Genomic DNA, 25,627 nt, shown 5'->3' with positions numbered 1-25,627 from the left:
GACACCTGCGGGTGTCACTACCATCTCCCCGTCTCTGTTTATAGGGCCTGGAAAATTCAGGACGGTGTCTCAGCTTCAGCTGGGCCTTACCTGTGATACTTCTAATTGCAATGAGTCTTAAATTTGAGGACAAAAGCCCGATCTGTGTGGCTCAGTGATTGGGCATCGACCCATGCACCAAGAGGTCGCTGGTTTGATTCCCAGTCAGGACACATGCCCAGGTTGTAGGCCTGATCCCCAGTGGGGGGGCGTGCAGGAGGCAGCCAATCGATGTTCTCGCTCATCAATGTTTCTCTCTCTCTCTCTCCCTCTCCCTTCCTCTCTCTAAAATCAATAAAGAAAAAAAAATATTTTTTTTTAAATTTGAGGACAAAAGATACAGACCATTCACAGGCTTTTCTCCGCCCCATTAGCATGATCTCAGGTGATACTAAGCAACATGTGGCTATTATTCCCTGGGGACAGAATTGTTCGTAACTTGTTTGTGTCTCCAACTAGTGTAAGGCAGCTACAGAGGTGACATCCCAGCATGACTTTCTTATCTCATTTGAGGTGCAAGGAGCCTCAGCTGTCTAATAGAAACGTTAAACAGCAAGCCAGCACCTTTTTCCAGGACAAGGACAAATTCCTGTAAGAATTTTGCAAACATCACATGTTCTCTTTCCCCTTGTTGCAATATGTATAATTTATCTCCTGGTATAACTTGCTTGATAGTCACAGTTTATTAATTCCATCTGCTTCCCAAGAGGAGGACAAATTGTTACACGGTGATGTCCTGGGTTCTGAGAGTCTCCCATAAGCCACCGCTGGTCAAGAACCTAATCCATGGGCCCGAGAACAACGGCCACGGAGGCGGGATGAAGGCTCTGCCCGCCTCACCAGCATGAATTGCCCTACCTCAGCCGGCCTGGCCACCACCACCTCTGAGTGTCCAAGTCTGTGTCTTTGAGGTTCAGTCAGTCATCGAGTGACAGCTTGTGTTTTGTTAAAACCTACGCAGTTCTTTCTTCAGTGTTGGGAAAAAACCAGTCCTTACTCTGTGTCTTTCTCTCCTGTGTCTCCTTTCCTACTCACACAAAACACTTCACACTGATACTTCTGGTCAGCAAATGTGTGGGAGTTTTCCCCCACACTGAGCAATTCTCCACGACACCAGCTGGGTGTCCTGCAATTTAACTTAATTCTGATGCTAGTACCTGGAGATAGTGTCAGATAACACAGGTTAAGGGCTCAGTCCCAGGAGACTGCTCCCCACTTCAGAAGCCAATCATAAGTAGGAGGGCCCCAGGTTACCCACAACGTCTGTATGACTTGGCTACAAATCAGAGGTTCCCATGACCTCCTCCCCCTTGGATTTGATTAGTTTGCTGGAGAGGCTCACAGAACTCAGGGAAACACTTATCTACCTTTACCAGTTTTTGAAAGGATATGGTAGAGGATACAGATGAGCACCAGGTGAAGTACATAGAGCGAGGTCTGGGAGGTTCCCAAGTGCGGGAGCTTCTGTCCCCTTGGAGTTGGGCTGCATCACCCTCCTGGTACGTGGTGTGCTCACCCACCTGGAAGTCTCCAAATCCCATACTATTGGGAGTTTATGGAGGCTTCATGTAGGCTTGATCCATCATTAACCCCATCTCCCCTCTCTGAAAAATGATTGGTGGTGCTGAAAAAATTTTTTAAATATGTTTTTATTGATTTTTTTTAGAGAGAGAGGAAGGGAGAGAGAGATAGAAACATTGATGTGAGAGAGAAACATCAATCGGCCTCTTCCCACATGCCCCTGGGCATGTGCCCTGACTGGGAATCAAACCAGGACCTCTGAGTCCATGGAATGACGCTCAATCCACTGGTTGGGTGGTGCTGAAAAATTTAAGCTGCTGATCATGGCTTTTTTTTGTTGTTGTTTTTTAATCCTCACCCAAGGACATTTTTTTTACATTTATCTTCAGATAGAGTCGGGGGGTGGGGGGGAGACGTCGATGTGAGAGAGACACATCAGTTACCTCCTGCATGATTCCAACTGGGGTTGGGGACCGAACTGCAACTGAGGTACATACCCTTGACAGGAATCGAACCCACGACTCTCTGGTCTGTGAGCTGATGCTTTAACCGCTGAGCCAAACTGGCCAAGGCCATGGCTTGTTTTTTTTTTTTTTTGGTGACCAGCCGCCACCCGGGAGCCATCCAGTAGCCCACCCAGAGTTGCTGTAATAGAACAAAAGATGATCCTATCACTTATGAAAAAGTGCTCTTATCACTTATCAAATTACAAGGTTTTAGGAGCTCTGTGCCAGAAACCAATATATATTTTTCCTGATTTCACAGCCTGATTACACAAACTCCCTCCTTCATGGAGGGGCAGCCATTTGTCCACCTGCAATTGATCCTATTGTAGAGTTGTGTTTGTTTTCTCATCCTCCCTCTGCACCTCGACTCATAAACCTACTGATGCCACTGTTAGGCATTTTCTAACACCAAGAGGCTCGTGTTTCTATGAGGACCAAAGACGTATGCTAATAGGCCAGTCCCCGTGGGGTTCACTGGTCTTTCCTTGTACCCATCACCCAGACTAGGTGGCCTTCACTCTTGGTGGAGCACCCTCCTGCAGGCCTGGTCATGGTGTGAGCTGAGAGATTCCACCCCGTGGGACCTGCTGGTCAGCAGATTGTGGAGTACACTGAGCCAGTGACAATGCATGTGCTAGTTCTCCTGGCGTCAGACATGTGGATCTGGGAAGCCAGCGAGAGGAGATTGGAGTGGCACATGCTTAGCACCCAGGGAAGAACTGGGTCCATCAAGAGATGCAAAAATGATTTCTCTGAAGTAGAAGCTGAGCCTGTCACTGGCCACTGAGAAAACAAGTAACAAGGTGGGTTATGGTATCGGCTGGGATGTTGACCTTGGCTATGAAAAAGAAATGGAGGCCGCTATAAAGCAGAGATGGGGAGGAATCTGGAGAGAGCCTGAGATAACTCCTTGTTCCCCTGGGCCCGGTGGTAAAAGTCAACAGAATATGTTCACCCCTATACCCAGGGTTTGTGATTCTTCAGGAATAAAGATTTGAGTCATGAATGAATCCTCCAGCTGTGGGGCTGTAAGAACAAGGAACATAAAATAGGTAGTATCAGAAAGAAATACTGTCCTTAAAGGACCAACGGGATCGGAAGCCCCTGGGTCTTGTGGAGGGTGGTGGGGCTAGACTAGGACAGTCAGAGGAAGCCTGGTCAGGCCAGTCCAGATCCTAGACCAATCCACGAGCCCAAGTCCTTCAGCCTTTCCTCCCTCCTTCTCCAGCTCCTGGTGCCCAGCTCTCTCTCTGTAGGAAACGACAGAGGCCACTGGCCCTAGAGAATAGTTTGGTCTGATTTCCTCCCTTCCCCACACTTTTTTTCAATCTTCACCCAAGGACTTTTTTTTTTCTTCTATTTATCTTCAGATAGAGTAGGAGGGAGGGAGAGAGAGAGAGAGAAACATCGACGTGAGAAAAACACATTGGATGGTTGCTTCTTGCACGACCCCATGGCCTGGGACGAACTGTAACCGAGGTACGTACCCTTGACTGGAATCGAACCCGCGACTCATTGGTCTGCAGGCCGACACTCTAACCACTGAGCAAAACTGGCCAGGGCAACACACCTTTTGAAAGCAGTCCATAATGCTGTGTCAGAGTTTGGGTCTCGTATCTGATCTGGATTCCAGTCCCAGCAATTACTTACTAAGGGTGTGTGTGCCCACGTGCAAGTTACTTAGCCTTTCTGTGGCATTTAAAGGGGGGGGGAGGGCATCTAACTCTTAGCAGTTGTTGAAATGTAATGTAGAACTAAAACCGTAAAGCTTTTAGAAGAAAACATAGGAGGAAAGCATTGCAATCTGGAGGTAGGCAAATGTTTCTTAGACTGGACACAGAAAGCAATAACTAATGACAATAAATTAGACTTCATCATAATTTAAAACTGCTCATCAAAAGTCATCGTTAAGAAATTGAATATACAAGCCATAGAGTGGAAAAAAATATTTGTAAAGCATGTATCTTGGCAAGTGACTTGTTTCCGGAAAATATAAAGTATTTCTAAAATTCAATAATAATAACATTTTTTTTTTAATGGGCAAAGGAGTTGAATAGTTACTTCACAGAGAAAAATATGCACATGGCCAATAAGCATAAGACAAGATATTCAACATTATTAGTCATCAAGAAAGTGTAAATTGAAGCCACAATGAGATGCCACTCACAACCCATCAGAATGGCTAAGAATGAAAAGACCACCAACCCCAAGAGCTGATGAAGACATGAAGTAACTGAAATACTCTTCTAGTGTTGATGGGAGGATAAAGTAGCTCAGGCAGTTTGGGAAAATATTCTAACCAATATAATATGGCAAAGATGATGGAACGTCATTTCCATGACTAGGTTACAGATTCTAAGATCTGTCTCACAACAGGCTTTTTCTGGCTTGCACCCTTCGATGAAGCAAGTGGCTGTGTTAAAGAGGTCCACGTGGCCGGAAACAGCAGCCTCAGGCCAGCAGCCAGCAACCCATAAGGAAATGGACCCTGCCAACAATCACATGAACTTGGATGTGGATCCTTCCCTAACTGAGCCTTCGGATGAGACCCTCTCACAACTGCAGCCTTGTGAGAGGTCCTGACCCAGAGCACCCAGCTCAGATGCACCCAGACCCTCAACCCACAGAGATCACCAGGTTATAAATGTGCTTTTCTAAATTGCTAAACTTGTGGTAATCTGTTACATAGCAATAGATTACTAATTATAGAACTATTCAGATATCTCATTTCTCTTTGCTTCAGTTTTGCAAAGTAATAGTTGTCTAGACATTTATCTCTTTTGCCTAAATTTTCAAGTATATCAGCATAAAGTTGTTCATACTATCTTCGTTCTGTTTAAAGACCAAATTGTAAAATATATAACTCACAGAAAGGTGTGTTAAATACAACTGCACAGTATAACGTATAATTATAAAACAAACATCTGTGTAATCACCACCCAAATCAACAAGTAGACTATTGCCAGCCCCACAGGAATCCCTTCTCCATCACACCCCTCCTTTCCTCCTAGGGGTAATCATTCTTGTATTCATGGATATCTCTGCTTTGTGTTATGGTTTTACGGTTCTTTATAGTTTATCCATCCTCATACAATACAGTTTAGGGTTTTCTGGTTTTGAATTTTATATAAATGGCATGATTCCCTATGTACCTTTTGTGTCTTGCTTCTTTTGCTTAGCACTTGATTTATAACATTAATCCATGTAGTTTGTTTATTTTCATTGCTGTTTAACCTTCCACGGTATGATATAACAAAATTTATCTACTGTTGATAGGCATTTTGATTGTTTCCAGTTTTGAGCTACATAAATAATTCTCCTCTGAACATTTCTTTTTATTTTATTGATATTTTAGAGAGAGAGGAAGGGAAAGAGAGATAGAAACATCAATGTAAGGGAGAAACATCCATTGGCTGCCTCCTGCAGGCCCCCTGCTGGGGACGGAGCCTGCAACCCAGGCATGTGCCCTGACGGGGAATCAAACTGGAACCTCTCAGTCCATGGGAAGATGCTCAATTCATTGAGCCAAACCGGCTGGGCCTAACATTTCTCCTTTCTTTTTCTTTTTCTTTTTTTCTTAAATGTTTGTATTGATTTGAGAGAGAAAGAAAAACATCATTGTGAGAGAAAAACATCGATTGGTTGCCTCCTGCATGCACCTCGACCAGGGACCAAACCCATAACCTAGGTATGTGTCCTGACAGTGAATCAAACCTGCAACCTTCTGGTGTATAGGACAACACCCCAACTAACTGAGCCACCCGGCCCGGGCTCCTCTGAACATTTCTGTACATGCTTCCTGGTGCACAGTGCATGTACTTCTTTGGGCATTTTTCCAATGTGGTGGTGTTGGGGTACAGGGTATGAGTATTTATACCACTTTACTGGAAAATGCCAAACTTACCCCCAAAGTAGTTGGGCTAATATTCACCAGCAGGTATGAGTGTTTCTGTTGTTCCACACACTTGTCACTACTTGGTCTGTGAGACTTGAATTGTACCCAACTGGTGTGTGTACAGTGGAATTTCAGTATAGTTTCTGCACTTTCCTGATTATTCCTGGAGTTAAGCACATTTCCATGTATTTACTAGCCATTAGGATTTTCTTTTCTTATATGAAGTACATATTGAATTTCATTTTTCTATTGGATGCGTTTGTCTTTTCTTGTGCGTTTGAAGGAGTTACATGTATTTGAGATAGGACTCCTCTATCAGCGATATGTGCTCTAGTATTATTCTGTTGTAGGGCTTACCTTTTCAATCTCTTTATGGAGTTTCTGAATTTTGATATAATTAAATGTATCTATCTTTTCCTTTATGGTAACGCATGGTACCTAGTTCCCTTGTTCATTTTAAACTAAATGTACACTCTGAATGTTTGCAGACCATGCTAGGTAATGTGAATTTGGTATGTAATTCTGCATAAGGGAGAGCGTCAGAGGGCAACTTCTCAGGGATATGACATTTTCCTCCTGCACGATCTTTGTTGTATCATGGCAGAGTTCCTTGCAGTCGCCTGGTGGTGCGGGGTTGGTTTCTTCTGGTTCACTCTTGTGCTGAGAGTGTGGCCCTTTGGGGTCCCTGATCAGATTCTCCTTCTTTGTTATGTCTGGGGCTTTGTGAGAACATCACAAAGCGCCTATGTGCCTTGTTGGCAAGTGACCACAGGGAAAAATAGTTCCAGACGTTGGCTTTCTCTCTCATTTCACTTAGATTTTGCCTGATTATTCATTACAAGTTTATCGGTTCTTTTCAGAAAGATGTTTTTAGGAAGATGCTTACCAGAAACTTTACTTCCAAAGAATTATATACTATGATGTTACTTGGCAAATTAGTTATAATATGTAAAAATCAAGACTAACAGGTAATGTTCAAAGGGGGGAAATCATCATAATTTAATAATTTATGACATCACATATGACAATTACCATGCTTATTTTCTAAACTGCCCCTGTGGCAAAGACTGCTAGATGTTTACCGAAACATGTTCTCTCCTTTTATATTAGTAGTAGAGTTCCTTATCTGCCCAGCTAGAAACTGCATTTCCCAGCCTCCCTTGTGGTGGGGTGAGGCTATATGATAGGTATTGTCAGTGAATGTGAGCAAAAGGCATATGTATAACCTCCAAGCACAGGCTTCAAATGTAGACACATTCTCCTCCTCCTCCTCCTTCTCTTTTTAATCCTTACCCGAGGATGTTTTTACATTTATCTTCAGGCAGAGTGGGAGGGAGGGAGAGAGAGAGAGAAACATTGATGTGAGAGAGACACATCGATTGGTTACCACCTGCATGATCCTAACCAGGGCTGCGGACGAACCACAACTGAGGTATGTGCCCTTGGCCGGAATTGAACTTGGGACTCTTTGGTCCATGGGCCAACACTCTAACTGCTGAGCCAAACCAGCCAGGGCGACACATTCTTCTTCTTTTTGTTAAATATTTTTATTGGTTTTTAGAGAAAGGGAGAGGGAGAGAGAGAGAAACATTGGTGTGAGAGCAAAGCATCAATTGGTTGCCTCCTGTACACTTCCTACCAGGGATCAAAACTGCAACCCAGGCATGTGCCCTGATTGGGAATCAAACCAGCAACCTTTCAGTGCCTGGGACAATGCTCAACCAACTGAGCCACATTGGCCAGGGTGATACATTCTTCTTCACAAGTTTTCCTTCCATTGGGCTAAACATGGACCATGTTTTGATCATGATGATGAGGACAACACCTTAGGGCATGTCAGAGCAGCAAGATGGAAGGGACTAGGTCACTGAATGACTGCAGGCAGCACAGTAGCCCCAACAATCTGGACCAATTATTTCAGAATTGGGTGGGAAATGAAATAAACCGAATGAAGCTCTGGTAGTGGCCAGGACTGGAGAGTGGCCCTGCTGGCTAAATGAGGACCAATAACCTCCACCCTCTCTCTCCCCTCTCAGTGTGAACTTCCAGTCTGAACACCTGTCTGCCCCTGGGGCAAAGCTCAAACTAATGCACATCTAGCATCACACTGTTTATGCTCAAATTCAGATACTACAGCAACACAGGACCAGTGGAACAGGCTAGGCAAACGGGACACTGGGGGGCTAGCTGGTGGGCCTGGAAAGTCAGCCGGTGGACCCAGGCTGGTTTGCTGAAGCAGTGAGTCTGGTTGGTGTCCTCTGGGGCACAAGCCCAGTCAGCAGACTTTGACCACATTAGGGTAGTATCCGGCTCCTTTGGGACTGGAAGAAGAAACAGCTCTAGAGATGCGTGGCCCCTTCTCTCTCTCTCTGCCACCCTAGACTTTCTACCCGGGACCAGGTCCAGGGACTTTGGCTGCTCAGTTCAATTTCCACGGTCCTCTGTCCTGAAGTGCCCTGGAGGCTAAAGAGGTGTGTTTTAACTCTCCATAAGTGTCCCTTCCCACTCCTATTCTTTCCCCGAGCACAGAGAACAGCACACAGTGGGCCCCCAAAAAGTATTCCTTGGTCCATCAGTAGACGAATGGATATAAAGGCTGTAGTACATTTACACAATGGAGTACTATGCAGCTGTAAGGAAGAAAGATCTCTTACCCTTTGAGATGACATGGAGGGACCTGGAGAGTATTACGCTAAGTGAAATAAGCCAGTCAGAGAAAGACAAGTATCACATGATCTCACTTATTTATGGAATATAATGAACAAAATAAATTGATGAACAAATAGATCCAGAGACATGGAAATAGGGAACAGACTGACAAACCTTAGAGGGAAGGGGGGTGAGGGGGTAAGAAAAAACAAACCAAAGAACTTATATGCATATATGTATAACCAATGGACACAGACAACAGTGTGGTGAGGTGGGGGGGGGGGGGTACAGGAGTGGCAGGGAGGAGGGTGTCACAGGGAGAAAAAGGAGAGACATCTGTAATAAATAATTAATAAATTAAGTATTAAAAAATAGCCCAGCCAGTGGGGCTCAGTGGTTGAGCATTGACCCATGCACCAAGAGGTCACCAGTTCAATTTCCGGTCAGGGCACATGCCCAGGTTGTGGGCCAGATCCCCAGTGGGGGGCATGCAGGAGGCGACCAATCAATGTTCTCTTCCATTGATGTTTCTATCTCTCTCTCCCTCTCCTTTCCTCTATCTCTAAAATTAATAAAGAAAAAAATTTTTCTTTCAAATAAAAAATATATTTCTTGATGGAAAATTGCTTTCCTGGCTCTCACATGATGCTTTTACTGAGCTTACATCGTGGGTAGAAATTAGGACTCCCTGTTACAGATGAGGAAATGAGTCCGAGTGTGTCCGCCCCACTAGCCTGTCAGTTCTGTGCTCTGTGCTTCCCTCTCTCCACATCGACACACGCACGACGCACGCGCACACAGGCACGTGTCCGCACGCATGCACCCGCGCGCTCTCGGCCTATTTGCGGGCCCACTCTTCACTTTCTCCATTCTGCGCTGGTCAACAGAGGAGGACCTTCCCCAAGGCTGCTGCTAGCCCCTCCCTCCCCGCGCTTCCCCAGCCTTTTTCGGTTCCTTTAACTCTGCCCACGATTTTGTAACAGTCCCTTCCTCAAACCCTTTTTGATTACCCCCTTAAGTGCGCCATCTGTTTCTATCCAGGGCCCTGACTGCTACAAAATGGGTACCAGGATAGCCCTGGGAAACAGGTCCTCGGATGGGATTCCGGAATCAGGGACTGGGTTGCTCACACATCTTTTTTTTTTTTTTTTTTATCCTCACCCGAGGACATTTTTCCATTTTTTTGTACAGATAGAGTGGGAGGGAGAGAGAGGAAGAGAGAGAGAGGGAAACATCGATGTGAAGGGACACATCGAGTGGCTGCCACCCGCACGACCAACCAGGGCCGGGGACAAACTGCAACCGAGGTACATGCCCTTAGCGGGGAACCGAACCCGGGTCTCTCGGGACCGCAGGTGGACGCTCTAACCGCTGAGCCAAACCGGCCAGGGCTGCTCACACATCTTGATTAGTGCACGAATAGCCTCCGTGACGGGGTGATGGGCAGTGGTGATCTGTGGCTTGCAGTGGTGTCACAGTGACAGACTTTGGGATGGTGGGGGCTAGAGACAGACTGGTAACATATTGGGAGAACAAGAGCCTATGGCACTTAGTCACTATGGTGACAGTAGTGATTACAAAGACTGGGGTGGCCTTCTGAGGCTACATCTGATTGCCCTGGAAACACACAGAGAACAAGGAAAACAGATGGAAAGCCTTGGATTGAGCTCTACTGAGATATAATTCTCTCTATTGGCCTGGAGGCAATGAGAGGTGATGGGGGTGCATCCTGAGGAAAATCGGCGCCCCTGTGAAGTCACTGAAAGGTTTTTATGCTGGGAAAGGCTGGCTTCCTCAGGCTGAGGCCAGGGGGTGCTGCCTTCTCCAAGGAACATTCAGGAGGTATTGGGGTTTCAAAATTCTACCCAAATATCCCCATCCCCTGTCTGGGGTCCCATTCCTTTGTAACCAGTGTCCTTCCAAATGGTGGGGCTGCTCATCTCATTGGCTCTGCAACCTTGGGACCCTGACAGTCAGGTCCCAGGCTCGGTCCTCTGCCATATGTGCCTTGTGGCTACCAGAGAGCAAAGATCCCTTCACGGCCACCCTAGAGGCTTTCTGAAGTTCTGCCCTTGCACTGAGTCACAAGTTCAAGGCTTGCAATCTGTGCTAAGCCCACGTGCATCTAGTGGGACCACAAACCCATCCTGTGTCTGTAAATTGACTGGCAGAATCCCCTGCTGATTCCCTGACTCGTGGTGTGACAGCTCTCAGGGAAGGAAGGGCCGAGTGGAAGCCCTGAACTACAACTTCACCACCATCAAAATAGCAAGTCAGAGGCAACGCCACGTCCCCGAAGAACTTCAGAGGTTAGTGCCACCATCAAAGAGCTGAAATATGTACATGTGGTCATTCCTATCAAGACCCAGTTTAACTCACCTACTTGGCTGGTGAAAAACCAGGTGGGCTTTGGAGAATGACCAGAGATTACTGTGTTCAGTGTGATGTCAGCTGCAGCTGTGGTTCTAGACATGACATTTTTACGGGAACAAATCAACACAACTTTGAGCCTGTTGTACATTTTTGACCCCAAATGCTTTCTTTTCCATTCCACGAAGTGAGATAATCAGAAATAGTTTGCCTTGTGTATCTGAGACAGTGGTACATCTTCACTCTACGACCTCAGGGCTTTGTCTAGTCTCCTGATTTCTGTCATATTATAGTCAAAGGAACATTGGTCATCCGGATACAGCTCAAAACATTATGCTGGTCCATTATATTGATGACATTATGGTAATTGGGCCCATCGAGCAGGAAATTGCAAACACTTTAGATTCTTAGTAGAACATATGTATGCCAAGGGAAGGGTGATAAATCTCATAAAAATTGAGAGGCATGTCATATCAGTAAACATTTTGGAGCATCCAGTGATCTGGGGCATGTCAGGATGTCTTCTCCAAAGTGAGAGATAATCGTTGAAACTGTATTGCCCACTATGAAGAAAGAAGCGGAATGTTGGATGGGACTCTGGATTTTCTGTACCACCTTTGTCAGTGCCGTGCTAACCATTTACTGGAAAACCCATAGGCCTGCAAGTTTTGAGTGAGGTCTGCAGCAGGTCCAGACTGCAGAGCAAGCTGCCCTGTCACGTAAGCTTTATGATTCAGAAGTGACTATGGCAGAACAAATTGCTGTATGGACAAGTTCCAGTAGGAGAGTCATGGTAGAGTTACAGACCCTCAGGGTTTTAGATTAATTCATGCCCTCTCTGCCAATAACCAGTCTTCACTTAAAAACAGCTCCTGGCCCTGGCTGGTTTTGCTCAATGGTTAGAGCACCGGCCTACGGGCTGAAGGGTCACGGGTTTGATTTCTGGTCAATGGCACATACCTGGGTTCAGGTTCGATTCCCAGCCCCAGTTGGGGTCATGAGGGAGGCAAACAATCAATGTGTCTCTCTCCCTCCCTCCCTTCCACTCTATCTAAAAAAATCAATGGAAAAATAACCTTGGGTGAGGATTAACAAAAAGACCTCCAAAAAACAAAAAACAGCTCCTGGCTTACAACTGACATGGAGACTGAATGCCTGACTGTGGGATACCAAGTGACCCATGCAGTCAGAACTGGATATTATCTGATCCATCTAATCATAAAAATTGGACATGCACGGTAGCATTCTGTTATTAAAGAGTACACATGCCCTGGCCAGTCTGGCTCAGCGGTTAGAGTGTTGGCCTGCGGTCCGGAGAGACCCGGGTTCGGTTCCCACTGAGGGCATGTACCTCGGTTGCAGTTTGTCCCCGACCCTGGTTGGTTGTGCAGGTGGCAGCCACTCGATGTGTCCCTTTCACGTCGATGTTTCTCTCTCTCTCTCTCTCTCTTCCTCTCTCCCCCTCCCACTCTATCTGAACAAAAAATGGAAAAATGTCCTGGGAGAGGATTAAAAAAAAACAAGAGTCCACATGAAGTCAGGTCTGAGCAAGTCTGGAAGGCACAAGGAAACTGCAGGAGCAGGTGGATCACATTCTTGCTGCGCCCAGGCTCAGGGCTTCACTGCTTCTCCCCTCACCCTCAGCTGAGGAATTTGCTATGACCAGTTAGCAGGGAGGAAAAAGCACAGATGTTATTTCTTTTTTTCTTTATTGACTTCAGAGAGAGAGAAGAAGGGAGAGGGAGAGAGAGAGAGATAGAAATATCAATGGGAGAGCCCTGGCCAGTTTGGCTCAGTGGTTAGAGCGTCGGCCTGCGGTCCGGAGAGACCGGGGTTCGGTTCCCGCTAAGGGCAAGTACCTCGGTTGCAGTTTGTCTCCGGCCCTGGTTGGTCGTGTGGGTGGCAGCCACTCGATGTGTCCCTTTCACGTCGATGTTTCTCTCTCTCTCTCTCTTCCTCTCTCTCCCTCCCACTCTATCTGTACAAAAAATGGAAAAATGTCCTTGGGTGAGGATAAAAAAATATATATATATCAATGGGAGAGAACACTGATTGGCCACCTCCTGCATGCCTCCACTGGGGATCGGGCTCACAACCTGAGCATGTGTCCTAACCAGGAATCGAACTGGCGGCCTCTTGGTCATGGGTCGATGCTCAACCAGTGAGCCATACCAGCCAGGCCACAGACATGATTTCTTTCTTTCTTTTTTATTTATTTTTTTCTTTATTGATTTTAGAGAGAGAGGAAGGGAGAGGGAGAGAAACATTGATGAGAGAGAACATCAATTGGACGTCTCCTGAATGACCCCTACTGGGGATTGGGCCCACAACCTGGGCATGTGCCCTGACCAGGAATCAAACCAGCGACCTCCTGGTGCATGGGTTGATGCTCAACCACTGAGCCACACCGGCCAGACCACAGACATGATTTCTAAGTGAGTCTGCATGGTGTGTTAGCACCAGCCACAAATGGACAACTGCTGCATTGAAGCCACACTCAGGGTGTCTCAGAGACAGTGATGCAGGGATGACTTCTCAACGGGCAAAACTTCTGGTTATACTGATTGTCCACTTTGCATGGAAGAAAAGATAAGCGAAGGTACAGACCTACTCTGATTCATGAGCAGAGGCTAACAAGTTGGTTGGCTGGTCAGGGGCTTGAAAATACCAAGACTGTGATGAGGAGGTCTAAGGGAGAGACCTGTGGGTGGACTGCTGGGAAGGGGCACCGTTGGTAAAACTACTTTTAACCCATACGAATGCCCTGAGAGGGCAGCCATGTTAAAGGAGGCTCTCAGTGATCATGTGGCCAAGGTGACCCATTCTGATGTCAACTGCTTTCCCCGGGTACCCTGGTTCTTGCTCAGTGGGTCCCCATGAAAAGCAACCATGGTGACAGGGCTAGGAGCTAGTTATAGCGGGGTGGGCAGAATAATGACCTCCTAAAGACGTCCATGTCCTAATCCTTGGGACCTGTGAATATGATATATTTTATATGGCAAAGGGTGAATTAAGGTAGCAGATAGAATTAAGGTTGCTGATCAGCTGACCTTAAAAATATGGAGACTATCCTAAATTATCTGGGTGGGCCCAATGTAATCACGAGGGTCTTTAAACGTGGAAATCCGAGGCAGGACCAGTGTCAGAGTGGTGTGTGTGATGTGAGAAAGACTTGACCGGTCATGACTGGTTCTGGAGGTGGAAGGAGGGTAAAAGCCAAGGAATACAGGCAGCCTCTAGATCAGAATCTGGAAAACACAAGGAAAAGAGATTCTCCTCTAGGGACTCCAGGAAGGAACACAGCCTGGCCAACACCTTGATTTTAATCCAGTGAGACACATTTCAGGCTTCCGACTTCCAGAACTGCAAGATAAATTTGTGTTGTTTTAAGCCACTAAATTTGTGGTAATTTATTACAGTAGCCATAGAAAACTAATACACATGGGCTCAACACATTTCCCTTACCAGGTCTGTTCTGGCAAGCGGACTGCTGGGTGCCCAAGTTGCGGGCAGCAAAGACAAGCTGTTTTCTGCATGGTACCATTCCGGGGGCAATGGTTCTCACAGTGGGGAACCACAAACCCCTGGGGGGCCCCCAAGATTCTTTCCTGGGTTTTGGGAGGCCAAATCTACTTTCATACTAATACCAAGACATTCTTGGCATTTTCACTGTCATTCTTTCAAGAGCATAGAGTGGAATTTTCCAGAGGCTACACGAGATGTGAACGCCAACGCAGACTTGCGAATCTAGCATCTTCTATTAAGCCAGATTCTAGAGATTTGCAGAAATGTCAAATAATTCCACTCTTTTCACAATTTTTGTTTTGAAGAAGCTATTTTTCATTAAAAATGTTATGTTTATATTAACCCGAAATGGGTTTGTTAGTTTTAAATAAATTAATATTGTAAAGCTTTATTTTAAAAAAATAAACTGAATTTATTGGGGTGACATTGGTTAATAAAATTATGTAGATTTCAGGTGTACAATTCTATAATACATCATCTGTATTTTGTATTGTGTTCACCACCCAAAGTTAAAGCTTTAACTTCTAATCCAGTAAAATAGATATAACCCACATAAACAGAAACCTTTGTAATTTTTAGTGTAATTTTTCAATAATTTTTAAGCGTGTAAAGGACTCCTGAGACCAAAAATTTGAGAGTTACTGCTCTAGGGTGACCTGCTAGGTACCTACTGGCAGGCTGACTACACTGATCCCTTATTTCCCTGCCCGCACTGCTTCTGTAGCATCATTTCTGGACTTTGCAGAATGCCTGATTCCATGAAACCCCGCACACTGCCTATCTTCATTTTAGGGTGAAGGGCATACAGCAATGGTCTCACTCATGGAATGCACTGGACTTACAATGTGACCTGTCACTCAGAGCAGCTGACTGGATAGAATAGAGTTCCAGGGCCAGCTGGGAAACACCACCTGCAAGGTTAGGTTGTTGATGGCCAGGATGCGGTATGTCCTTTAAGTCAGTGGCTGCACCTCTCTCGGCCAGAACCCAGAGGCCCAGGGACCACGGTGTAGAGATGGGAGTGGCTCCTCTCACTATTATTCCAAATAACCTACTGGAGAAATGTTTGCTTTCCATCCCAACTTTGTATTCAGTGGGTCTGGAGTCATTGGTGCCCAAAAGAGAAATACTTCCCCCAGGGAACACAGATGTGGTTTCTTTAAATTTTAATATCATCCCAATGGTCATTTTGAGCTTTGCATATTGCTCATCCAAAAGGCAGAGAGGGAGGTCAACTATACCAGAAAGAGTGACGAATCTGGATGACGAGGAAAATGGAGGGTGGGCAGAAGGGCTACGTCTGGCGTCTGGGATTTACTGGGTGCCTCTCAGATCTCCCAGTCCAGTTATGACAGTCAAAGGGAAACTTGGCAACCTGACAAAGCTAAGACCAGTAAGAACCTGAATTGCCAAGGAATAAAGGTTTAGGACAGCCCGGCAAGTAAAGAACCCAGTCAGCTAAAGTGCTGGCAGCTCTTAAGAGGAACATGGAAGGGGGTGGAAGGAGGATGCCTGATCACCAATTCAGCCCTTGTGACCAGATACAGAAGGGGGCGCTGGAGCAGGTTTTTGTTATTTCCCCCCTGCTGTCTTTTTTTTTTTTTCTTTTTAATTGATTTTTTAGAAGGAGTAGAAGGGACAGATAGAAACGTCAATTAGCCCTGGTCGGTTTGGCCCAGCGTTGGAGTGTTGGCTTGTGGACCAGAGAGTCCCGGGTTCAGTTCCTGCCAAGGGCATGTACCTCAGTTGCAATTTGTCCCCGGCCCTGGTTAGGGTCGTGTGGGTGGCAGCCACTCGATGTGTCTCTCTCACATTGATGTTTCTCTCGCTCTCTCTTCTCTCTCTCCCTCCGGCTCTATCTGAAGATAAATGCAAAATCCTCGGGTGAGGATAAAAAAAAACATTGATTGGCTGCCTCCTGCACACCCTCTACTGAGGAACAAGCCCACAACCCAGGCATGTGTTCTGACCAGGAATCGATCCACACCTCTCAGTCCAAGGGAGGATGCTCAATCCACAGAGCAACACTGGCTGGGCTCCCCCTGCTGTCTTATTGAAAGAGCCCCGGTGATGAATGTTTTAAGTTAGGCTCAAGGTGAGTAAGACTGAAGGATAAGGATATGGAGAATGTGACAAATAGGTGGTGATTGATGAGACTGTTTCCCCTGTTGGGGATAAGCTTTTTTCCCTTCCATCTAAAAAAATTGAGGTGAAACTCCCCTAACATAAAATGCACCATATTCAAGTGAACAACCAGTGGCATTTAGTACCTTCACAAAATTGTGCAACCATCACCACAATCTGTTTCCAAACCTTTTCATCACCCCAAACTGAAATTCTGTAACTATTAAGCAACAGTGACAGGAGTTTTTCATCTAAAGGACAAGAATGGATGGTGTGGGACAAAAGAAATTGCTCTGCTTGGATATCTTGTCTCCCCTCAATTAAGCCCATTCTCCCCTTGCTCCATTTACGGGAAGGCTGACCTGTGTGGCCTGAACTCAGTGAAGCCACTCGGATGCCTGTCCTTCTGGCTTCCAGCGGGGCTTGGCTAAGGCACCAGCAGGATCAGTCATACTTATCCAGTGCATCCCTGACTGCAGGGGCTGTGTTCTGCTCCCCAGGGCTCCAGCTCCAGCAGGGCAGCCCCCTCCCATGGTCACAGCTCTCCCCTCTTGCCCTTCAGGTCTAGAAGTCGTAGTGGCTTCCTGTAGTGAGTTCTCCGGGTCCCATCCCTGGTACATTCCATTAACCCTGCCCACACCCCTGTAAAGAATCCCTTAGTTGAAGGCTCTTAAGTATCCCTTTGAGCATACCATCCGTTTCTTGGTGTGACACTAATTGATGTAGAGATGACGTGGCCCCTCCCTACAGTCCCTTGGCACTGAATACTTCAGATTTTGTGAGTCAAACCTGCTCCCTACAGAGGTCCCAGGCTGAGCAAAGGAGACGCTTCCCTGGACAGCTGGGTTCCAAGGGTGCTGCACTGTGTGCCAAGGCCCCACTGCCCTCTGGTGGTCAGCCCCTGGAAACGCAGGGATCCAGCTTCTGCTGAACTAAGTTCACTGGGCACATGCACTGTGCTGAGCCCACCACACACCTGAGCACATTTCACCCAGGGGTTATTGTCCCCCCCTTTACAGGTTAGAACCTTTCCATTGCCCTTAGTAGAACCAAAACCTTAACTGGAGCTCAGGCGCCATCTTGCCTCCCCTCCTGTCACTGACCTAGTCACACGGGTCTGTTTTTCAGACCCTCCGGTGCTCACTCTGCAGCTCCCAGTTAGAACATTTGGGAACTCTCCAAGACACTACTCACCTGGTTAACCTCAGCTCCTTCTCTAGGATATCACTTAGAAAAGTCCTCCTCACCATCGCCTCCACACCCCGAATTTCATTCAGTCACCCACAAACACACCGGGTTTTACCTGCTCTACATGAATGTTTGATTAATGCGGCTCCTCCCCGAGGCTGAAGGCACCTGAGGGCAGGGGCACTTCGCTTTGCTCACCGCTGTCTCCCTGGCGCCTGGCACGCAGTGATGACCACCCCAGCAGCTGACTCGGATTAAGTGTATCTCTGTGCCAGCCACTGAGCTCAGTCCTTCGGGCCCCAGGCCACCCTACACTCCAAAGTCCCTCGTTCCCAGGAAACAGCCCTCGACTCTATCAAAAACTCACATGGATTTATTAGAATATGAAAAAATTTGGTTTCTTCTGTACAGGCGGCAGAGCAGCAGCAGCTGTGGTGGCTTTGAACATGGTTGTCAACGTCACCCTTGCATGGTGACTCCTGCCCAAAACAGCACTTGCATGGAGAGGGGAACAGATGAGCACCCACTGCCCAGTCCACTGGGGAGAGGGACTCTGACTATTGCACAATCCTGGGGGAGTGCCCTAGGGGGGACAGACACCTAGTCCTGGGCCTGGCCGTGGCAGCAATGGGGGTGGGAGCGTGTGCCTGTGAGCAAAGGCCCCTGGGAGCCTAGGACTCGGCCCACCCACCAGTCCCAGCCAGGTGGGAGATGCTCAGGGGAGGTCTTCTCCCCTGAGAACTGGGCTCCACAGCAAGCTGAGTGTGGTGAATATAAGAGGGGAAGGTTCCTGGGGCCAATGGGGGGATGAGAGAAAAAACAGGCCCGTAGGAACTGAGGGTCAAGCCCAAAAGCAAAGAAGGCCCAGAAGGCCCAGCATCTATGAGTTGGAGAGAACCATGATTGGAGTTGTGGGGAGGGGGTCACTTCTGAAATCAGAGCCTTGGGGCCACAGTCCAGGAGGCAGAGGACCAATTTGGGGGAGTGCTGTGCAGACAGGCCCAAATGAGGAGGGCTGATTCTTTGGAGGGCCAGAGCTTCATTCTGCCAGAGTTTTTCAAAATGTTTTAAAAACAGAATGGCCTCCACGCAAGTAGATCATACACGAAGTGTGAACAAACACAACAGATAAAAGGCAGCACTTCTCAGAGCCCCTGACAGTCCCCTCCCGGACAGTAGCCCTGGAGGGCTCAGGGGTCCCTGCTGGAGTGGTTTGGAAAGTTGTCACATCATGGTCCAAAGTGCCCCAGCTCCACACAGAGAAGCTCAGAGGTGCAGCTGAGTGAGGACGTCAGGTGGCTGGCCAGGATGACGGAGCTGGCAGAGGGTGGGACTGCCATGGGTCACCGATCCCACCCTAGTCAGATGTCTGCTCCCTTCTTTCCTCCGATAATGAAGGGCCTGGCCTAGGTCAAGAGAGGCCTGGGCTTCTTCCCTTCCCAGGTGAGACCAAGGCTGAGCCAGAGGCTCTTTGGTTAGAAACTAAGATTGGTTTGAATGAGGAGGGTGACAGAGGAGGGGCCCCGAGGTCTGGGAAACCCCGAGGCCCTCCTCTGGGGTGGGAGAGAGCCTGGTCGGGAAGGCGCAGGGTCTGCCTCAGCCGAAGATCTGCCGAATGGACTGGGAAGGCAGTTCTGGTGGGGGAGGTGCTTCCCAGGAGGCAGGGGGAAGCCGTGCTGGTCCCAGCTGCCATGCAGGGGGGGGGGAGGGCAATCCAGGTCAGATAGGATGAGGGGAGCCCCCCAAGCTCCCAGCAGCCCCTGCTCTGGTGGGAGAGTCTGTGGTGGGACAGGCCCGGCCCACTGGCCCCAGCACTACTGCCCCTTGGGGATGAAAGGCTCTCCCTCCCCAGGCTCAGGGTTGGGGCCTGGGTCGCTGAGGCAGCGCTGTATCCTCTGGGAGCTGGGGCTGTCACTTGGCCCAGGGGTGAAGACATCGTCATTGCCTGGAGAAGAGGGCTCCTTGGTCCGAATCACAATGCCTCCATCATCATCCTCATCCTCACTGGCCACCCTGGGGTCCCGGTTCAGCCCGAGGACCTTGCCTTTCAGCTCCTCATTCACCAGGTCCACAGACTCCGGCGACTGTGGGGAGGCTGGGTCGATGGTGATAACAGGCAGGTCGGCCTTCGGCTCATACGCCAGGGGGTCTGGGGACGAGAGCAAGGCCCAGGTTGGCTTCTGCCCGAGCCCCGCCCAGCATGCGCCCCACCTCAGCCCGGGCCAGCGGCTCCCACAGACCCTCCCTGCGAGGGCAGCAGTCCTGATGTCTCAGTGACTCCACGTGGCCTTCACGAGCCCTCATCAGGTAGTTTCTCTTCCCCCTAGTCTGGGTCTCAAAGGTAGGACTGTGTTTCTCTCCTCACACCGGGGGCTCCCGTGGGTGCTCCCCTTCAGACCAACAATTAGGGCTCCTTCCTGAGTCAGTGTCGGCCCCGGGGACCCAGGCCTAGGAGAAGGCCTGGCCTCGCTTCCTTCACATGTTGGAGATCTCAATGGTGCAGACCCCTCCTGCCCCCGCCCAGCACCCAGCTCCCTTCAGCCCCACGTGGAGCACTCTGTCCCTGGGGACGGCAGCAAGGCCAATCCCCAACTCCACCCGATGGAGGAGCTCTGACCTGGGAGGGGTTAATGGAGGAGAAGCCTGTCCTCCCCGCTGGCTCTCTGAGGCCGAGGCCGAGGCCCGTTCAGGAGACAGTGGCATTGAGCACCCAGCTGCGAGGCCCCTCCCCAGGCACCGGTGCCCTGCCTTACCTGAGCCGATGCGGGCCCGAGACATGGTGGGTGAGTCGAGTTTGTGGGCCGGCACTGTCAGGTAGTTGTTGATCTGACAGAGAGAGCAGACAGGTGACTCAGGCAGCCCCTCTGGAGGGCAATGGAGGCTGGTGGCCACGGGTGTGCTCAGGGTGCTTGCTCCCTCTTGGCAGCTCCTCATCAGGCTGTGTCATGCTGGCACTTCAGGGGTTCCTGAGGGCTCGGCCCAGACTCCTCAAGCTACAAAATCTCCTGGGCGGCCCTGCCTCCCCCATGGTGACACTGCCCCAGTCTAGCTCCAGCCACACCTACCCCTGAGGTACAGACCCGTAAAGTCAGCTCCGGAGTGGACACCAGGGATCTCAACATATCATGTTGAAAATGAACTCAGCTTCTTATCTTCCCTCAGAACCTGGTTCCTTCCTCGGCGTCCATCATAGCCACCACTCCCAACTACCCCAACCAGAAGCTAGACATGACCCCCGACTCCCCTTCCTCTTCCCTCAGCCCATCTCAAGCTGGTGACCAAGCCCTGCTAGTTCCACCTCCTGAACGTCCCTTGAATCTACCCACTCCTTCATCTCCCCCTGCCACCACCCTAATCCGCCGCCTCCACCCCTTCCCATGTCACTCCCTTACGCAGAACCCTTCATGGCTCCCCATGCCCATAGGATAAAGCCCAAACCTTACGCCATTAACAATCTTCCTTAAAAGCTAAGCTCTGTTCCTAGAACGGGCACCTCCTGTGACTGGGAACTAATGCACGTTCTTCCTTCTGCCTGGACCTTCCTCTGCTCACACTCCCTTCACCATGACTCTGATTCCTAAGCTTACCTGACCCTCCCTGTTCAAGGTGCTCAGGGCCCCTTGCATTTCCTGGATGGGCCACTGCAAGAGCAGCTCCGTAAGGGAGGGACTGGGCTGACACTCGGAGTTACACAGGTTTGGCACTTAGGGACCCCTGGACAAGTGTTTCCTAAAGGAATGCGCGCATGTGTGCCTTGCTTTGTGAACTGGGGCAGCTGTCTTTCGCCCTGGGCCTTAGTTTTCTCAAAAGGAAATGAGGAGTCAGAGCACGGGAGACTCTCCTAGCGCAGGTCCTGGGACGTGGTGAGAGACCTGGGCTCTTCACTGCTCCTAGTGGGGAAGAAGTGGAGGGGGGACAAGGCTTTCTGGAACCCGCCCTGGAGCTCAGCTTTCAAAACAAGAGGAGAAAGCCCAAAACACCAGACCAGACTGTTCAATCTGCAAAAGGGCTTGGTGCAAGGAGAGGAAGAACCCAGAGGAAGGAAGGAGCCACTCCAGTCCCACACACACCTTCTGTTCCAATTGCCGGGCCTTCTGTCTCCGGAGCAGCATCTGGTTCCAGGCCTCCTCGTAGGGGTCTGCCACCAGGGTGTGTCTGTTGTAAGACCGCAGCTGTGGGAGGAACAGCTGTCAGGCAGAGTAGGACCCGGAAGCTGGGCCTGGAGGACATGTGTGGGGCAGGGCTGGAGCAGACAGGCAGAGGGACTCCTGTGCTGCAGGCGGCCGGGCGGGGAGCAGCCCCTCACCCGCTGCCTGGTCTTCTGCAAGTTGTTCCTCAGGATCTTTCGGATCTCCTCTTCCTTGTCCTTGGAGAGTGCTGGCAGGATGCGCTCAGCAGGCAGGGACTTGGGGTGAATATTCCTGGGACAACACGACATAGGTTAGGTTCCCCCCCAAAATTCCTGTGACCCTGGAGCCTTCTGGGCTGGGCCAGAAGGAAGTCACTCTGGGGATGGCCTAGGTGGGTGGGCAAAGCCTCAGGTCCTCACTGTGGCCCTGCAGCTCTACCAGCCCTGACAGGATGGCAAAGGGGCCTTGCTCACGGGCTCTGCCCCCGGCCCCAGGGTGCCCGCTCCAGGCTGGCATTGAGGGGTTACTGTGTGGGTGCAGAAGCTGCCCGGGTCGGCCGTTAGCACTCACTGCATGGAGACGGTGGAGACAGCAGAGGGGATCTTGCCCATGCCACCACTTTCCACCAGCTCGATGGCCTGCTTCATCTCCATCTTGTGGTAGAAAGCGATCAGCTGGGGCTCCTTGGAGCGCTCGCCGGCTATGAGACACTTCTTCACATACTTCTTGTTAAACCGATTGAGCCTGGTGGGAGAAGGGGGAAGGTGGATGGAGCCAGCTCCTAGCAGTGGGGAGACACCCAGGCCCTGGGAGACCATTACCTACCCCTCCCCACCCACCTGCCCACCAGGCCTGCCACCTACTTGTCCTTCCAGTGATGGTGGCCGTAGTGGCCACAGATGTCCTCGATGCCTGTCAGAAGGTGGTCCAGGAACTGAAATGGGCCCAGGGCCAGGTCAAGCCTCACTACTGGGCTCCTTCCCTACCAAGACTTCTGAATAGGCTCCCCACCTTCAAACTCAGTGCTGCTCTGCTCAGCCAGCCCTGTAGTTCCAGGAGCAGCCAGAAGGTGGTGCCCATACCTCACTCATCCTGAACCCCAGTGGCACCTCAAACCCTCTGCCACTGAGGCATGGCTGAAGTCCCTTCTCCAAACCCAGTGGTGCCTGACACCCCCTCCTCAGGCTCCCAGCTGCTCATACCACACCTCTCTTTGACCTGATGACCTCAAAAGGCTTAAGGACCACCTGGTCCTGGGATGAGGGAGGAGGCGCTGAATGAGGGCACGGACATGAGGCCTAGCTGCTTCCCAAGCCTTCTCCTGCAGTCGAGGGCCCAGCTTCCAGTACCTGTGTGTGGATCTCCTCGTTGATGGAGCGCTTCGTTTCTTGCTTTTTCTTCACAGCCAACAGGTCTACCAGGGGCCGAATGGTCATACCCTAGGGGGCAGGTGGATGTCAGGCCTTCCAGTTCTCCTACCTGGCAGGGAGGCCACTGAGCCTCCCCCCACCCCCAGGCCTGAGGCTGGATTCCCTCTGCTCCGAGTCCCCCAGTCTCTCAACCTCCATGTCAGCATTTCCATAAAGGCGGTTCCCAAGACCTGCTCTTCCTGAAGACACAGCCAGTGGTCTGAGAGCCCCTCCAGCTAAGACTCACACACTGGTCATCTAGCCCCAGCCAGGGGGTGAAGGACCTGGGTTTAAGTGTGGGCTCCACCACAGGTATGTTCTGCAACCCCAGGTAAGTCAGGCCTGGCTAATGGGAGAACCACCTGCTCTGCCTCCCTTGCAGGACTGTGACCAAGGAGCACCTAGTAAAGGCACAAGCAGCTAATTTAACTGCAAATTGCCATGTGCCAGAGTCAGTTTTTACTAGAATTAACTCTTTAACACCTACAACAACCATAAGAGGTAGGTCCTTTCACTGTCCTCATTTTACAGATGAGGAGACTGAAGTTCAGAGAGGTTAAATAACTCTAAAATCTCAAAGTAGTTGAGTTGGATTCAAACCCAGGCAGGGAGATCCCTACCTCAATGCTGCCTGCATTGAAAATGGACTTAGTAAACCATTAGCAGATAAAATTGCCAAGTCAAGGTGATAAAATATCTTTGAGGTCTAAGCAGGGCAAAAGGACAAAAGAGACAGCCCCCTCTCCTTTTAAAGGATAGAAAATAAGTGCAGCCCCAAGAGGTTTCCTCTACTTTTTTGTTGTTGTTGTTAATCCTCACCTGAGGATATTTTTCTACTGATTTTTAGATAGAGTGGAAAGGAGGGAAGGTGGGAGGGAAAGAGAGAGAAACATCGATGTGAGAGAGACACATCGATTGGCCGCCTCCTGTATGACCCTGATGGGGGCCGGGGATCGAACCTGCAACCCAAGTATGTGCCCTTGACCAGGAATCAAACCCATGAGCCTTCAGTCTGCAGGCTGATGCTCCAACCCCTGAACCAAACTGGCCAGGGCAACTCTATATTTTTTTCTCTTGAGAAGGCAATGGTGTTTGCAAGATTGGTGTCCAGGAAAGATGGAGGGGATGGTAGAGAAATGGAGGCGCAGAAAGAGTGTCTGCTCACTTGCCCAAGGTCACAGGTCAGGTAAAGTAGAATTACGTAATACCAAGGGTGGGCTCTCAGCTAAGACTGGGTCATTCGCCTGCACAGAAATCACTGACCAGCAAGCTGGAAGGATTCCTCAGGATCATCTAGTCCAGTCCCCTCCCTTCAAAGATGGGGAACCGAGACCCAGAGATGAGAGGAGGGTCTCTCCCAGGGTCATACAGACAGCAGCAGAGCTTGGGCTGACTCTGGACCTCCTGCTGCCTGGCTCAGCAACCTTTCCAGGTCCCCATGTTAGGCTATTATTCCCATTTTACAGATGCAGAAACTGAGATCCTAAGATATTAAATCACTTCTCTAATGAGTATCATGGGTCTGCTAACTGTACCTAACTCCCTCTGGGTTCCTAAGTTAGGCAGCATTCTGGCTCCCTTATATTCCTACTTGTCACTTCAAATGACTAACTATCACAATTCCCCCTTAACAATGGAGGGAACTAAGGCCCAGAAAGGAGTGGCTTTCTCAAGGTTGTAAAGCAAGTTACTGGTGGAGCTGGGACTAGAACCCGTGGTCCCTCTTAGGTCCCTCTTTCCACTGGCAGTCAGGGTCCCTGGGCAGGGCTGCTCCACCCTATCCAGCACCTGCACAAACACAGTGAAGAAGATGACGGTGATGATGGCAGTGAGGAACAGGTCACACATGGGGAAGTGCTTCTTGTCCAGGAGGTAGCCCAGAGAGAAGGCGATGGCCCCTCGCAGGCCCCCGTAGGCGATGATGAACTGGTCCTTGGGCGTCAGCTTCACGATGCGGAACTTGTTGATGAACCAGGTCAGGCCCAGCACGCCTGCCAGGGTGGAGGAAGAAGAGGGGTCAAGCTGTCCCCAGCCCCTTCTGGCTTCTACACCAGAGATATCTCTGTCTGGAGAAAGCCTCCCCTGGTAAGCCCACCCAGCTCATTCACTGGGTCCCTCAGCCCAGGGTGCTCCGACTCCCTCAATCCAAGAGTTGGGTGGATCCTTAAGCAGGGCTCCCAATCGGGATGTACTCTGGAGACATCAGAGAGATCTCCAGTGGCCAACGGTTAGGAGGACAATGGGAAGAGATGAAACAGGGTGATACCTACT

General features: G+C 49.6%; 1 protein-coding gene across 1 annotated transcript in view; it reads right to left on the bottom strand.

The window, feature by feature from the left end:
• Positions 1 to 18,185: 18,185 nt before the first annotated feature.
• The window catches only part of SLC9A1 (solute carrier family 9 member A1), a 52,059-nt gene continuing 44,617 nt past the window's right edge, over positions 18,186 to 25,627 (bottom strand). Inside the window, exons 5-12 of the mRNA XM_036255720.1 lie at positions 25,145 to 25,347; positions 23,297 to 23,386; positions 22,811 to 22,881; positions 22,518 to 22,691; positions 22,124 to 22,238; positions 21,888 to 21,989; positions 20,571 to 20,643; positions 18,186 to 19,966 (exon numbers count right to left, since the gene is read on the bottom strand). Coding sequence (XP_036111613.1) covers positions 19,632 to 19,966; positions 20,571 to 20,643; positions 21,888 to 21,989; positions 22,124 to 22,238; positions 22,518 to 22,691; positions 22,811 to 22,881; positions 23,297 to 23,386; positions 25,145 to 25,347 — 1,163 coding nt within the window. The 3' untranslated portion in view covers positions 18,186 to 19,631. The remainder of the gene's footprint in view (positions 19,967 to 20,570; positions 20,644 to 21,887; positions 21,990 to 22,123; positions 22,239 to 22,517; positions 22,692 to 22,810; positions 22,882 to 23,296; positions 23,387 to 25,144; positions 25,348 to 25,627) is intronic.

Source organism: Molossus molossus, unplaced genomic scaffold, assembly GCF_014108415.1.
Source record: "Molossus molossus isolate mMolMol1 unplaced genomic scaffold, mMolMol1.p scaffold_m16_p_12, whole genome shotgun sequence".
NCBI classification, from domain to species: Eukaryota; Metazoa; Chordata; class Mammalia; order Chiroptera; family Molossidae; genus Molossus; species Molossus molossus.
The sequence above is the reverse complement of the archived record's forward strand: the minus strand, read 5'-3'. Positions and strand labels throughout refer to the sequence as shown.